This window comes from Pinus tabuliformis, chromosome 8 (genome assembly GCF_031772625.1).
Source record: "Pinus tabuliformis cultivar Carrire ecotype Pingquan chromosome 8, CPIR1, whole genome shotgun sequence".
NCBI lineage: Eukaryota > Viridiplantae > Streptophyta > Pinopsida > Pinales > Pinaceae > Pinus > Pinus tabuliformis.
In genome coordinates, this window is record NC_142294.1 from 1,553,079,389 (window position 1) to 1,553,093,982 (window position 14,594).

The following is a 14,594-nucleotide window of genomic DNA, read 5'->3' on the forward strand; positions in this document are numbered from 1 at the left end:
CAGCGACATGCCTCTAAATCTTAGGGCATTAACTTATTTCCTTACCTCCTACGAAAACCAACTCTTTAGGAAACAAGAATAGTTTTAAAGTTATAAGTTAATAAAATATTAAATTAATATATTATATTTTATAATATTGTTATATATTTTAAAACTAAAATTTATTTATTGAATAAATTTATGGATCTTCCTCCATTTTGAACAAGAAATTCCTTCGATTCAAAAATCGAATATTTAATTTAAATCATCATTATCATCTCACCTCGTGAACTTGATAAATGTTGGTGTGGGAAATTGGAGAAATTATGAAAAAATCGAAAAATGATGCGATATAAACTTTGTTTTATACAGCCATTCGTTTCTTTTTCCAAATAATAATGTATACCCTCTCTTCGTTGGCCGACTAGATGGGTCAAAGAGATATGATGTTAGGCTGTCAACACACTAAATTGTCAAGGACCAACGACATTGTGTTTGAGGGTGAACCTTTATCGTTTTAACAGTAAATAATTATTACTATAATTATTGTTAACGATTGAGGGGTCAGGCCGGACTCTGGATCTATCGCCATTCTCTCCTCCTATATATCCCCTTACTATCTTATACCTTCTTCAATCATTCCCACTCTAGGGTACGGATCAGGATTGCAATGCAGGCCTTTCTTTAGGTTTGGCTATAGGTGATGGGACAATCACTGAGGAGATGTACGTTTCGCAAAGAAATGTGAGTGGGCCTCCCGTGCAGTTACATCTGTTTCCGTCAGCCCCTCACTCGGGTCACGGCACTTTTCCCTGGGGGAAGACCTCAGCATCTATTGGTATCTTCTTGCCCTCTTTAACACCTGTTAAAACTAACCTTTAAGAACATATTGAATTTTATCGTAATGGCGTTTTGATTGATATGTCTGTTGTTTTAATTGTGTTTTTGAATAATAAGAACGATAATCTTAATGTGCAGACACCATGGGTGTTGGTAGCGAGGGATCCGCGGGGGAAGCGAAGGTTCTGCTGCATCCGATAGTCGTATCATGGCGATCTCATCTCAACGAAGATGCAGGGGTCATCAATGTGTCGTCGTCCAACAGCAGCACCGTGGATACCAATGGGACCAACAACGGGAACGGGTATGCTGAGATCAAGCGAAAACGGGGCTATGGCGAGGAGTTGGAGAATGACCGATCAGTTTGGTTGAGAGTACTCAACGATGTGGAAGAAGAGAGCTCTTCCAGAAAGAAGCTTAGATTGTCCAGAGAACAGTGTGCTCTCCTGAAAGAAAGCTTCAAAAATAACAGGGCACCAGAACATGTAAATCTCTATTCACAAGATTTATTTATCATTTGTATTTCGTCATCATTTTGGCTGTTGTAACTTCTTCTTCGTCGGCAGAAGCAAAAGCAAGAGTTGGCGTTACAGTTGAATCTTCATCGTCCACAAGTTTGTTGGGGATTTTTCTGGTAAAATTTCAAAAACAAACAAACTGAACACACAGAGACAATGCTCTTTTTCTCTCCAGGATCTTTTGCACAGGGAAGCTTAAATAAAATATTTGTATTCATTAGAACAAAATGCCTGATACATATTTCTGTCTCTTTCACTCAGAGGGATTTACCAAAAATACATTTCAACCAACAAAAAAAACTCTGTCTCCTCCTGAGATTTTACATTGGTGGTGTGTAAAAATCCCTTTTACATTTACTGTGAAAAGATTTTACTTATACTGCTGCAAAAATAATTTTACATATGCTGTAAAATTTTTATATTACATTTACTAGTGAAAAAAAAATTCTTTACTCACACCATACAATTCTTCATTTGCTCTTCCCTTTGTTTGAGCAACAAACAAAACTCTGGTTTTTATATTTCGCACTGCTGTGCATTCATCCTTTTTACATTGCATACACAAAATGGATATCTTATACACTTTTGTGCTTCCCCTGTTTTCTTTCGCTCCCGCGAGCTCACATTTTACAATAGTCAACTGCTTAAAAAAAATTAAGCACGAGCTATACATCTATATGGATATTACATTGCATATATAATATGACATAATGACCATACCTGTCATTAATATTCACCGTACCTTCATGCATAAAAAAACATTAAAACTAAAAACTCTTATCTACTTTCTACGGGCACAATTAATACATTAAATTATTATCAGCGGTCAACCAAAATTTAATTTTACTCCACGCAATGGATTTAATGTAGGCTCGTATGCAACTTTGATTGATGGACGGCGGAGAAGGATGAAGACAACCAGACGGTGGACAAAGATTTCGGGAGCCAACTTCATGCTGAACGTTAGGCTCCGATAAACCTGTACGGAAGGAGAAATGCATTAGACGCGCATCAAGATTTCATTGCATTGGAGTCGACTGTCTGGAAACCACTTCACACCAAAAGGCGGTCCGAAATGCGTCAGGTGGTTTATGGTTTCGCTGCGGCGGTTTTGGGCATTGTACAAACGCAGTTGAAATTATATTTCAACACTCCCCTTTAATTTCAACTGCTGGGCATTCGGTCATACCCAGACACTTTCTCAAAAATTCAAAGCTTTTCTGGTCCAATGGCTTTGTCAAAATGTCTGCAACCTGTCCCTAAGTCCTGCAATGTTCTAAGACAATTTCTCTATTGTTCACCAGTTCTCTGATGTAGTGAAACCTTGTATCAATGTGTTTCGTTCTCTTATGAAACACTGAATTCTTTGACAATGCAATAGCTGAGCTATTGTAAAAAAAAACACTGTCGCTGTTGTGTGCTCTTGGCCTAAGCTCCTCAACATTCTTCTCATCCAAACTGCTTGACATGCCGCTGCTGTAGATGCCACATATTCAACCTCTGTTGTAGACAATGCTACAATGGACTGCTTCTTAGAAGCCCATGAAATGGCTCCTGAACCCATGTGAAAAACATAACCGGAAGTGCTTTTCCGATCATCTACACTTCCAACCCAATCATTATCAGTGTATCCAATTAAATCTGAATGTTCTGTGACAGTATATAAAATGCTAAACATTTTTGTACCTTTAACATACCTCATAATTCTTTTTGCTGCCTACCAATGTGCCTCTTTTGGCCTCTCCATGAATCTAGAAATTAAACTAACAGTAAACATTATGTCAGGCCTAGTTGCAGTCAAATACATTAGGCTGCCAACTATGCTCTTGTACAAACTAGGATCAAAATCCTTGTTGTTGTCCTCTTTGCTGAGTTTTAATCCCATTACTGTAGGAGTGATTGTTGCCTTGCACTCTTGCATTTTAAATCTGCCCAATACTTCATTTACATATTTTGCTTGTGAGATAAAAATTCCATTTTCATTTTGATCTACTTCTATTCCTAAGAAGTATCTCAGCAAACCCATGTCAGTCATTTCAAATTCCTCCTTCCTGACTGATTTGAAATTCTCAATGAGATGATCATCATTAACTGTGAAAATCACATCATCAACATATAAGACAACAATCAAAATTTTACCATCATTTTCTTTGATATAGACTGTGGGTTCTCCCTCACATTTGTCAAATCCATTTTCTAGTAGATTGGAATCTATCCTACTGTACCATGCTCTTGTTGCTTGCTTTAGCCCATAAAGAGCTTTCTTCAATCTGCACACTTTGTGCTCTTCACCTTTCTTCTCATAGCCTAGAGGTTGTTCAACATAAACCTCTTCCATTAACAGTTCATTTAGGAATGCTGACTTCACGTCCATTTGGTAAACTTTCCACTTGTTTTGTGCTGCTATGGACAACACTGCTCTCACGGTTTCCATTCTTGCAACTGGTGCGAAAGTCTCCTCATAATCTCTCCCATACTGCTGCTTGTACCCTTTGACAACCAGCCTTGCCTTGTGTCTTTGAATTTTGCCTTCAGCATTGCTCTTGGTCTTGTAGACTCATTTAACTCCAATGACTTCTTTACCTTTTGGTAGCTCAACCAAATCCCATGTTTTGTTTCTCTCTATGGCATTAATCTCCTCATCCATAGCTTCTATCCATTTCTCATCTTTAATTGCATCTTCGAAATGAATAGGGTCATCAACATGACAATGCAAAGCAAACAAGGAATTCATTCCTTCATCATAAATGTCACTTAGATTTCTGAACTTCTTACCTCTTTCATTTGGTGTGCAAGTGCTTGAAGATGCACTTGAATTTCCTCCTTGTGGTGTGCTTGGAGAAGCACTTTCATTTATCCTCAATGGTGTTCCTTGCTGTCCTTGTGTTGGCACTGCTGTTTGGGGATGTATTTCAGCCATCTCCTCATCATCTTCATCATGAGAGAAACAGTTTTTAACATTCAATGTTTTCTCTATACTTCCATCTCAAGCTTCCTCTTCAATGAATTGAACATCTCTGCTCACGAAAAACTTCTTGTGGATGGGATATACAACCTGTAAGCTTTGGATTCCTCACTGTATCTAATGAAAATACATTTCTCCCCTTTGTTGTCCAACTTCCTCCTTAGCTGATCTGGAATGTGTGCATAGGCCACACATCCAAAAACTTTCAAGTGGGTGACACCTTGCTTTCTCCCACGCCATGCTTCTTCCGGCACTTTGTTCATCACTGCTTTTGTAAGACACCTGTTCAAAATGTAAACTGCACAATTTACAGCTTCAGCCCAATAATCATTTGGCAAATGATTTGCCTTTAGCATGCTCCTCGCCATATCCATGATGGTCTTGTTCTTCCTTTCAGCAACTCCATTTTGTTGTGGGGTGTACCTAGCTGTAAACTGCTTGTGAATTCCATTTTCTCTACAAAACCGTAGAAACTCCTTGGAGATATACTCACCTCCTCTATCAGTTCTCAAAACTTTGATGCGCAGCCCGCTTTGGTTTTCCACAAGTGCTTTGAAATTTCTGAATTTTTCAAACACTTCACTTTTGTTTTTAAGGAAATATACCCAAGCTTTTCTAGTAAAGTCATCAATGAATGTTAGGAAATATTGGCTACCTGCTGATGATGGAGTTTGCATTGGTCGACATAAGTCTAAGTGGACAATCTCTAAGGGTGCCTTTGCCCTTATGCTTTTCCCTGATGGAAAACTTTCTCTGTGTTGTTTTCCCAATATGCAGCCTTCACAAAGGCTGTCCGGTTTCTCTATCAATGGTAATCCTCTTACCATTTCTTTCCTACTCAACAAGTTAAGACCTCCAAAGTTGAGATGCCCAAATCTCGAGTGCCACAACCAATTTTCATCCTTTGGCACACTTTGGAAAACCTCTTGGGTAACTGCTGCAATTTCTCCTTTGTTTTTCAAATCTGCCCTTATTCTAAGAGGGAGCATCCTATTCTTTGTCATCTTCACTTCAGCGATGCATCGTTTGTTGGGTGCTATATCCATGATGGTGCACACATCATTCTCAAAGAAACCATTGTAACCTTTTTGAACAAGCTGTCCAATACTCAAGAGGTTACATCTCATTCCAGGGACATAGTAGACATCTGCTATGGTTTTCCTTTCACCCTTCTTTGTAAATATTTTTACCTCTCCTTTTCCCATGACAGAAATTTTGCTATCAGTGCCAAGTGTAACTTGTGATTTCACATTTTGATCTAAAGTAGAAAAGAGGGCTATGTTTCATGTCATATGGTTGTTGCAACCTGAGTCTAAAAACCATATGTCTTCATTGTTTGTTTCAGCCATATTACAAGCTAACAACACATTATCTTGGCTGATGTTTTCTCTAGTGATATTTGCACTAGATCTATTACTCATATCATGCTGCTTCTTTTTACATTCACTGGCATAATGGCCATATTTTTTACAATAATAACATTGGACATTGGATTTTTCATACCTTTGTCCTTGAGCATGATGTTGTCCTCTTTGTTGGCTGCTGCCTTGGCCTTGGTTCTGATTTGGATTACTGCCTCTTCCTTGAGAATTTGTTGGGTTGTTCCTTCCACCTCTATTTTGACTTCTACCTCTTCCTCTCTTGTTTCTTCGCCTTGACCTCTTCCTCTTCCAAAAGACATCTGGGTCTTAAAGGCTTGCTTTAGAGATGAGTTTTCATTCCTACTCAACCTCTGCTCATGTGTTATCAGTGATGCATGTAGCTCATCAACCGAAAAGTTTGAGAGATCCTTTGTCTCTTCTATGGTGGTGACAATCACATCAAACTTTGAGGGTAGGAACCTCAATAGTTTCTCCACAATCCTCCTTTCTTCAAGGGTTTCTCCATGAGTCCTCATCTGTGTGACCAGACCAATCACATGTATGAAGAATGAGTCATTGTTGTTTGACTCCTTCATGGACAGGTTCTCAAAATCTCTCCTCAGCAACTGTAGTTTTGTTGTCTTCACTTTCTCCATGCCTTGATAGGCTGTCTTGAGAGTTTGCCATGCTTCTTTGGATGTCTTGGCTACTGATATCCTTGGAAACACACTCTGGTCCACTGCTTGATACAAAAATACAAGGGCTTTTGAATCCTTCTTCCTATTGCTCTTCAACAAATCCTTCTCTGCCTGAGTTAAGCTGTTAAATTGATTTTCATCTGCTGGTTCTTCAAACCCATCTTCAACAAGTTCCCATAAATCTTGTGAGGCAAACAGGGCTCTCATGGTTATTGCCCAATAGTCATAGTTTTTTCCATTAAACTGTGGGAGCTGGGTATTAAACATACCCATGCTAGTGCTTGTGCTGGCCATTCCTTGCATTCTTAGCTATGGTTTAAATTCTTGACTGTGTGTTTAAAACACTGACTGTTTCTTCAGCAATAACACAAAAAAAAACTTTGAGAAATACCTGGATTCTTTGTTGATTGAGTCTTCACTTTGCTGGAGAAGATTTACTGCTGCAACAAAAAACTCCTCCCTTCAGCTTCTTTAACACCTTTAAAGAGCCTAAGCCTGCTCTGATACCACTGTTGGGGATTTTTCTGGTAAAATCCCAAAAACAAACAAACTGAACACACACAGAGACAATGCTCTGTTTCTCTCCAGGATCTTTTGCACAGGGAAGCTTAAATTTTTTTTCTGAGAACAGAGTATTACACACCCATAAAAGATTTGTATTCATTAAAACAAAATGCCTGATACATATTTCTTCCTCTTTCACTCAGAGGGATTTACCAAAAATACATTTCAACCAACAAAAAAAACTTTGTCTCCTCTTGAGATTTTACACTGCTGGTGTGTAAAAATCCCTTTTACATTTACTGCTGTGAAAGGATTTTACTTATACTGCTGTAAAAATAATTTTACATATGCTGTAAAATTTTTACATTACATTCACTAGTGAAAAAAAATTTTTTTACTCACACCATACAATTCTTCATTCGCTCTTCCCTTTGTTTAAGCAACCAACAAAACTCTGGTTTTTATATTTCGCACTGTTGTGCATTCATCTTTTTTACATTGCATACACAAAATGGATATCAGATACACTGTTGTGCTTCCCCCTGTTTTCTTTCGCTCCCGCGAGCTCACATTTTACAATAGTCAACTGCTTAAAAAAACTTACGCACGAGCTCTACATCTATATGAATATTACATTGCGTATATAATATGACATAATGACCATATTTGTCATTAATATTCACCATACCTTCATGCATAAAAAAACATTAAAACTAAAAACTCCTATCTACTTTCTACGGGCACAATTAATACATTAAATTATTATCGGCGGTCAACCAAAATTTAATTTTACTCCATGCAATGGATTTAATGCAGGCTCGTATGCAACTTTGATTGATGGACGGCGGAGAAGGATGAAGACAATCGGACGGTGGACAAAGATTTCGGGAGCCCACTTGATGCTGAACGTTAGGCTCCGATAAACCTGTACGGAAGGAAAAATGCATTGGACGCGCGTCGAGATTTCATTGCATCGGAGTCGACTATCCGAAAACCACTTCACACCAAAAGGCAGTCCAAAATGCGTCAGGTGGTTTATGGTTTCGCTGCGGCAGTTTTGGGCGTTGTAAAAACGCAGTTGAAATTATATTTCAACAAAGTTGAAGTGTAGTTCAAAAATAGACGAGCAAGGTTAGCTAGTGTCCTTTATTCATTCATTGTATATTCATTAGATTTTGCATGGAAACATAAAATTCCAGCAGATTTATGATTGGAAAAGTTTTGATCCGATTGATCCTATTGTGTTGAAATTTTTATTGATCGATTTCTGTTATAAGTTTTGATCCGATAGAGATGCTATTGGGTTGACAGTTTCATTGATCCGATGAATTTGTTTCAGGACGAAGCTGAAGCAAATTGAAATGGACTACGAGGTTATGAAGAGATATAATGAGGCACTTACAGACGAGAACAAAAAACTTCACATGGAGCTGGAAAAACTGAAAGCTCTCAAAATGTCAACGCCACCTCTAAGGCCCGCGTCAAACCTTACGATGTGCCCCTCCTGTGAAAGTGTTTCAGCAGCTAACAATATAAGTGGCTAGACTTTGGGGAAATCTCCGTATATATTTTTAGGAAGTGCTTTTCGGCCGTGAATGGTCCAGTAATCGTGAGAGTTTTTCCTACACTAATGTGCTTCATCCATGGCATGTGTAATGTCTTACAAATTCAATTCGCGGCTGGACATTGTTAAACATTTAAGGTTTTTCGTTAAAAGTTTAATTTGTGAAACATTTTTGTGTTTCTCTATTTACTTTATTAATGGTATTTTGGTTTATTACTTGTATTTTGGTGGATGACAGCGATTAAGTCTTTGTGAGTTTATTCAATTGTTACCTGTCTCTTAATTTATTTATTTAGATATGGCATAATGGAAAAATACAAAGCATATTGATTGGGAGCCTATCAAATAAACATTCTCTTATAAAGAATGGATGGATTTGGATTTTTGATAGATTAGTGGTTAACATGGACATGTCCTAATTTTATATATTGTATTTTTTAATATATAAATGGACTCAAAGTCTTAAAAACTTCATGGTTACTTAGACTGTGTAGACTACATAGCTTAAACTTGTAATTTTAATTCCATTTTTTTTTATCGGATTTTCAAACAAAATTGACTAAGAAGGGGCATAGTTTAGAATAATAAAACTACCTGAAGTATATTAACAATAAGATCCTTGGCTTTAGCTAAGGGGTTATTCTCATGTTGACATATGCATGAGCATGTGCATGGCTAGGTGGTACCCCTATTAAAGCCTCTTTTCTTTTTAATTGCTTTATATAAAGGGTACCACCTAGCCATGCTCATGCATATCTTAGCAAGAGAGTAACCGTAAGATGAGGCCAATGATCTTATTGTTAATACATTTCATGTAGTATATATATATATATATATATATATATATATATATATACATCGTTTTTATTTTCACCATATATAATCTATACATAATTGACATTGGAATATTGACTTAGCATAGGAATTGAGATATTTTATTTATGAGCCTCACTTTTATAAATTTTTGTTGTAGTTGGCTCAGCAATGTTAGGATGATCACAACAAGATCACTATATTTATGAATGACCTCCAGCATAATCATTAGCATATGATGGATCTGTTTGTCTCCTTACGGAGGTCACAAAGGGCTTCAACAGCAGTTGAACAATCTTGAAGGGACAATGTCAAGTATGGAGGAACATATCCATGAAGCCTTAGTCCAGACAGGTGGCAATCGCACGAATGACCTAACTCCATGTAATATGAATGTTAAATGTTTAGTGTGGGTTTGGTATCGATACTTGAGCAATTTTGGTTAAGTTGTATATGGTCCTCAAGCTTTCTCTTGTTATTGTCAGTGTCTTTTTGTCATTACCATATGGTCAATAAGTCTGGTAGGAATGAGGCCAACGGTGTTTTCAAACCATGCTCCTCTCATTGTAACATTTTCTTGAATTAATAGAATATTTTGACTTACATACATACAAATTTGTTATGTGAGTGTAACAATACTGGTAGGGAGGAGTATCTCTTACACTACTCACTTAGGTTCCAATCCCATCGAGATTGACATGAGTGGGACATGGGTGGTACGAAAGAGTACTTTTCATCCTACTCACTATTCCAGTCCCACCAAGATTGGCACAAGTGAGAATAATTTTTTTCCAAATCCCTTTGATGCTAAGTTATAGGGTTTTTTAATGATTTAATTAAATTAGAACAATATGTATTTTTGTTTTTTGTTTTTTATAATAGCATATATTATCTTTTCATTTATAACATATTTCATTTTTCCTTAAAGAGACATGTGTTAACTAGAGAATGACCATGTGTTACAGTGCTCACTATATTAACTTTAACCTTGGTGTTTCTAACTGTGTATTGGGGAAGAGTATGGTCATATAAACTGAAATAACCCCCCCTTCTAACTTATCACATAACTTTATTTCAATTTACCTATCTTGCTAGTGTAATGTCATATATTGGACTTCATTCTCACCTCGAATGGTCTGCGTCACCTAGGCTAGGCCCAAGTAATTTTCACATGGCCTATGGTACTCTCCACCCTTCGACGGTTGGATTTGATGTCCTCTCATCCCACAACTACTATGGTTTATTCTTCTCTTATCCTAGCGATATGGTTTGTAACATGCCTTATTCGAGAACCTTCCTATCTTTCTCTCTGTGTTGGCTCCTGTAACAATGTCAAGATGAGAAAGGAGACACACACATCTGGGTTTTTGGTCAAGGTATTTTGGCATCCCCTAGAGCTTTGATGCCTCCATTGCGCATTGAATGACATAAAATTTTCAATGAAGCTGAGTTTGAAACTTATTTAATTCCTTGGTTTGTTTTATGTCTAAAAGGCTTCCTGGTTTTTGTTTTCTCCTTTTCGATGTCAAAATCGGAACACAAATGGGTCTTCACTATCATTTCACTAATTTAGCCAGGATTTACTTAACTTTTCCTTTCAGTATTAACTTGGTAAGTCCATTTTTTTCCTCGCTTGGATAATAAAGATCCCCATAGTAATTTATTAAGTTTTTTTCAAGGTTACTTCTATAGTATGTGGTCTTTTATAAATTTCACAAATATACCCTTAATTATCATTATACAGAAAGAGGGAAACCCTTCTGGGAGGGCTTCCTAGTGTTGGCTTCCTAGTGTTGGATCAGCGGGATACCAATACTTTGCTTTAAGTAAGTGTATTCTCCTTAGTTTCAATATGCAATTTATTTTAGTGTTCCTCCAGCATTATAGGGTTTTTGTACTCGAAGCAACCCTTTTCATTTTTTCTCTTTCATGTCCCATCATCGGTTCAAATGTTGTCATTAATTTGTTGACTACTCTCAGTCATATCAAGTCAGTTATTTCACATCACCTTTGCTTCTCAATGGAGTGCTTCACATGTATTGGTGAAACTGGTGCTTTGTCCTATATGGTGTAGTTTGTTCTCTGCTAGGATCATTATTGGTTCCCTTTGGTTCTTTCTAGCTATTGTAGCAACTACAACCACCCTCCAAAATTTTGGCCTGCACCCAATTTCTGAGCCTCCCTTGAGAGTTTCACTTGATGATTGCACACACTCGTGTTCACTCCATGAGCTCATGTAAGTCTTTGCATCCACCCTGCTTGTTCATTTCACCCATTTTTTTTTTTTATGTTGATGTTAAATTCATGCTTGTGACCATCTTCTAGTCATGCTCAAAGTCTCCACTTCATGTGTACTTGTTGTGTTCTCTATGAAAACTTCTATCGCACTCACACACAAAGTCACATTCACTATCACACAAGAGTTGTCATAGTTGACCAACGATCAATCATAAGTATCACGCTTACCTCTTACGCCGTCAGTCAGTCATGTTGAACATGTGTTTCTAGATGGTTTGATTTGTCTCGTCATTGAGTCATGTAAGTGTGTGTTTGCAAGATCGCATATGCATCTTTCACTTATTCACACACTTAGTCACTTTTGTTGAAGTTCTAATGACCAGACTTCCCTCTAATAGCTGAACCATCACCCCTCCATTGACTCGATCGACTGTCACCGAGAATAGCACAGAAGCACCAAGAAATCCATTTCAAGCCACACTGCCCACAAGAAAATCAATCAGCATTCATGCTGGTCAACCAGAGAGTTTGATCGGGTATCCACCCCGAGGCTCACTCCCTTAAAAAATTGCATTTAGGATGCAAACCTTCCCCACTCTGCTAGCTGAGAATATTACGTAGATAAGGACATACACCCAATGCCTGTTTGTATCTCTCCTAGAAAATTGCACAATTTTCCAGCCAGCCCTCTCGACAGTCAACCAGATACTCATCCAGAAAATTGTGCACTCTGAATGAGCAGGTCCTCTGTTGCCCAATAGTCCTCTCAACTTAGAAATTACTTAGAGATGATAAAAAAGCTGACCTCCAAGCATTAGTGCAGTTTCTCTCACTAGCAGCTCCCACCACTAGAGTGTCAGTTCCCTCCAAGAATTGCACAGTTTTTCTGCTAAGCTCCCGGTAGCTGAATACGAGTTCCCTCCAGGAATTGCATAGTTTCTGCTGTCAGTGAATCAGTAGATAGCTGTCAGTTCCCTCCAGGAATTATGTAGTTTTGGCTGCCAAGCTCCCGACCCATTCCTTGAAAAAACTACGAAAATCCTGTCTGCCAATCCTCCCAGCAGCTTGACATATTCCTCGAAGAAATTAAACAAATTTTGTTGTCAAGCCCCCCCACTACCCGCTCATTTTGGAAAATGGGCGGATTTTGTCTACCCAGCATTCCCGTAGCCCAACCTGTTCCTCCTAAATATTGCACAGTTTTGTCCTCTGGCTGAGCCAGGTCTCACAGATAGTCACTGTCGATCCAGATTGCCCATCCTCGTCACCCAGTGACTCTTGCACAGTTTTCAACAGTAGTGCCCAGAGCTTGTATCCCGCCTCGCAACCTTATTACCTCTCTCAGTAACCTACATCCAAAATGATCATGTATCATGGTAGACTAGGAAGTTTTTGGATTTGATATCGTCTAGTCATGAGCGACTATAGATATAGGTACACAAACAAACATGGCGCGAAGACGAATGGTATGAACGAAGGGAGCACATGTAGAAGGACAGGCTCACCAACGAATGAACGAATGATGCATGCGAAGAGATGTGCTCGTGAATGGATGATCATGCAAACATGTGTTCATAGACGGAAAGAAGAAAAAACATGGAAGATGTGCTCACGGACAGACAAACGGAAGAACATGCACCTTTCACAAATAGATGATCTTATCAAGCCTTCCAACATATGAAAAAGAATCAATGTAGCAAAGCAACATCAAGCGAACCAACGACCATCGAAGGCTCTGCGCACTTTTCCATGCAGAGGAGAAGTTGTGACACAACATAAAGACATTCTTCACCTAGTGGCACTACAGCTCGACATGCACTCCAGCAGCAGCACGAATGTACTAGCGTTTTCATGTCGAGTCATGTCCTCAGTCATGTCATCCACATCTCTATTGTGGGCCATGTGTCAATCAATGTAATGTAACATGGAAGTCCAAGAGACCCACGTGTTTTACAAAGAGTCATTTAAGGTCGAAAAGTCATGGAAGTCAAACAGTCATGAGGGTAGTCGAACAGCCACAAGGGTGAATTTCACCCTTGGCTATAAATACCCCCTCATTTGTACATGCAAGGGACCTTTTCACCTCAACTACTCCCACATAGCCAAGAGAGTCTGTAATATTTTCTTTGAGGAGTAAGTAGTGGCTCTAACGCCCATCACATAGGGTTAGTGATGTATGCTGTAATGAAGTGTCTTAGAACTTTCATTTAATTCATAATCTTGCTAATAGACCAACACATTTTCAGATATGTATTGTAACTATTGTAAGACTAATCTTGAACACTTGTAATGCACGTTGCTTTAATTTGTGTTGAACACTTGAACTTATTTCATTTGTTGCAATACATAATCTTTCAATGCAAATGTGTTGTATATGTTGTTAACGTTGTCTCGCCCATGGTGGCTACATCCCTAGACATTAGACAAACCTTTCACATAAAACTTATTGTAACAACTGTTGCACTCGAGTGGACTCATACACTGAGTGTTGTACATGTTATCTTCCTTGTGTGTTGTGACTTCCACATCCATGTGGACTACTCTGCCGAAATCTGTGCACGTCCTCTTATGTTCTGTGTTCCTAGAAGAGTTGGAGATTCCTCCCAATCGACTTTGGACTCACTCTCACCCTTTCCCTCTACAGTGAAGGAACCTTGACACAAGTAACAACAGCAATCACCAGCACATGAACCTCCCTTCTCGAAGAAAAAGCAGACCACTCTCTTGTGTTGATGAGAAAGAGTTGAGGAAGATCTTTAAGACAATGGAAACCGAGCCATAATATCAGATGGGACTCCCACGCCAAGTGATGTGAGGTCTAGTTGGGACTTCATACTGGGGCAATCCTCGGAATGTTGGTGGGTCCAACACTGTCAACATTTATGGCTCTAGAAGGAGGGCATCCAATTGTATATGGTTGAACATCATCTCACACTCATTCATCGACCATCTGGTCAAGGTAGTAACTCGCATTCCCACTCACCTACACGTGACTCTGCAGTTAGTTACCCCTCACCTCCCAGGATTGACACACGATTCTGTATCATCAACTTTGCTCCCTCCATCCCATCACTTGCCAGTTTTCAAAAGTAGTTAGAATGATCCCAGGCATAC

The 14,594-nt window shown here is 38.6% G+C and overlaps 1 protein-coding gene across 1 annotated transcript; it reads left to right on the plus strand.

Moving 5' to 3' along the window:
* Window positions 1–702: 702 nt before the first annotated feature.
* LOC149241869 (homeobox-leucine zipper protein HAT9-like) lies at window positions 703–8,409 on the plus strand. The gene is made up of 4 exons (XM_089370689.1): window positions 703–817; window positions 958–1,304; window positions 1,386–1,453; window positions 8,205–8,409. The coding sequence occupies exons 1-4, from the start codon at window positions 703–705 to the stop codon at window positions 8,407–8,409; spliced, it is 735 nt and encodes a 244-aa protein (XP_089226815.1).
* Window positions 8,410–14,594: the final 6,185 nt, after the last annotated feature.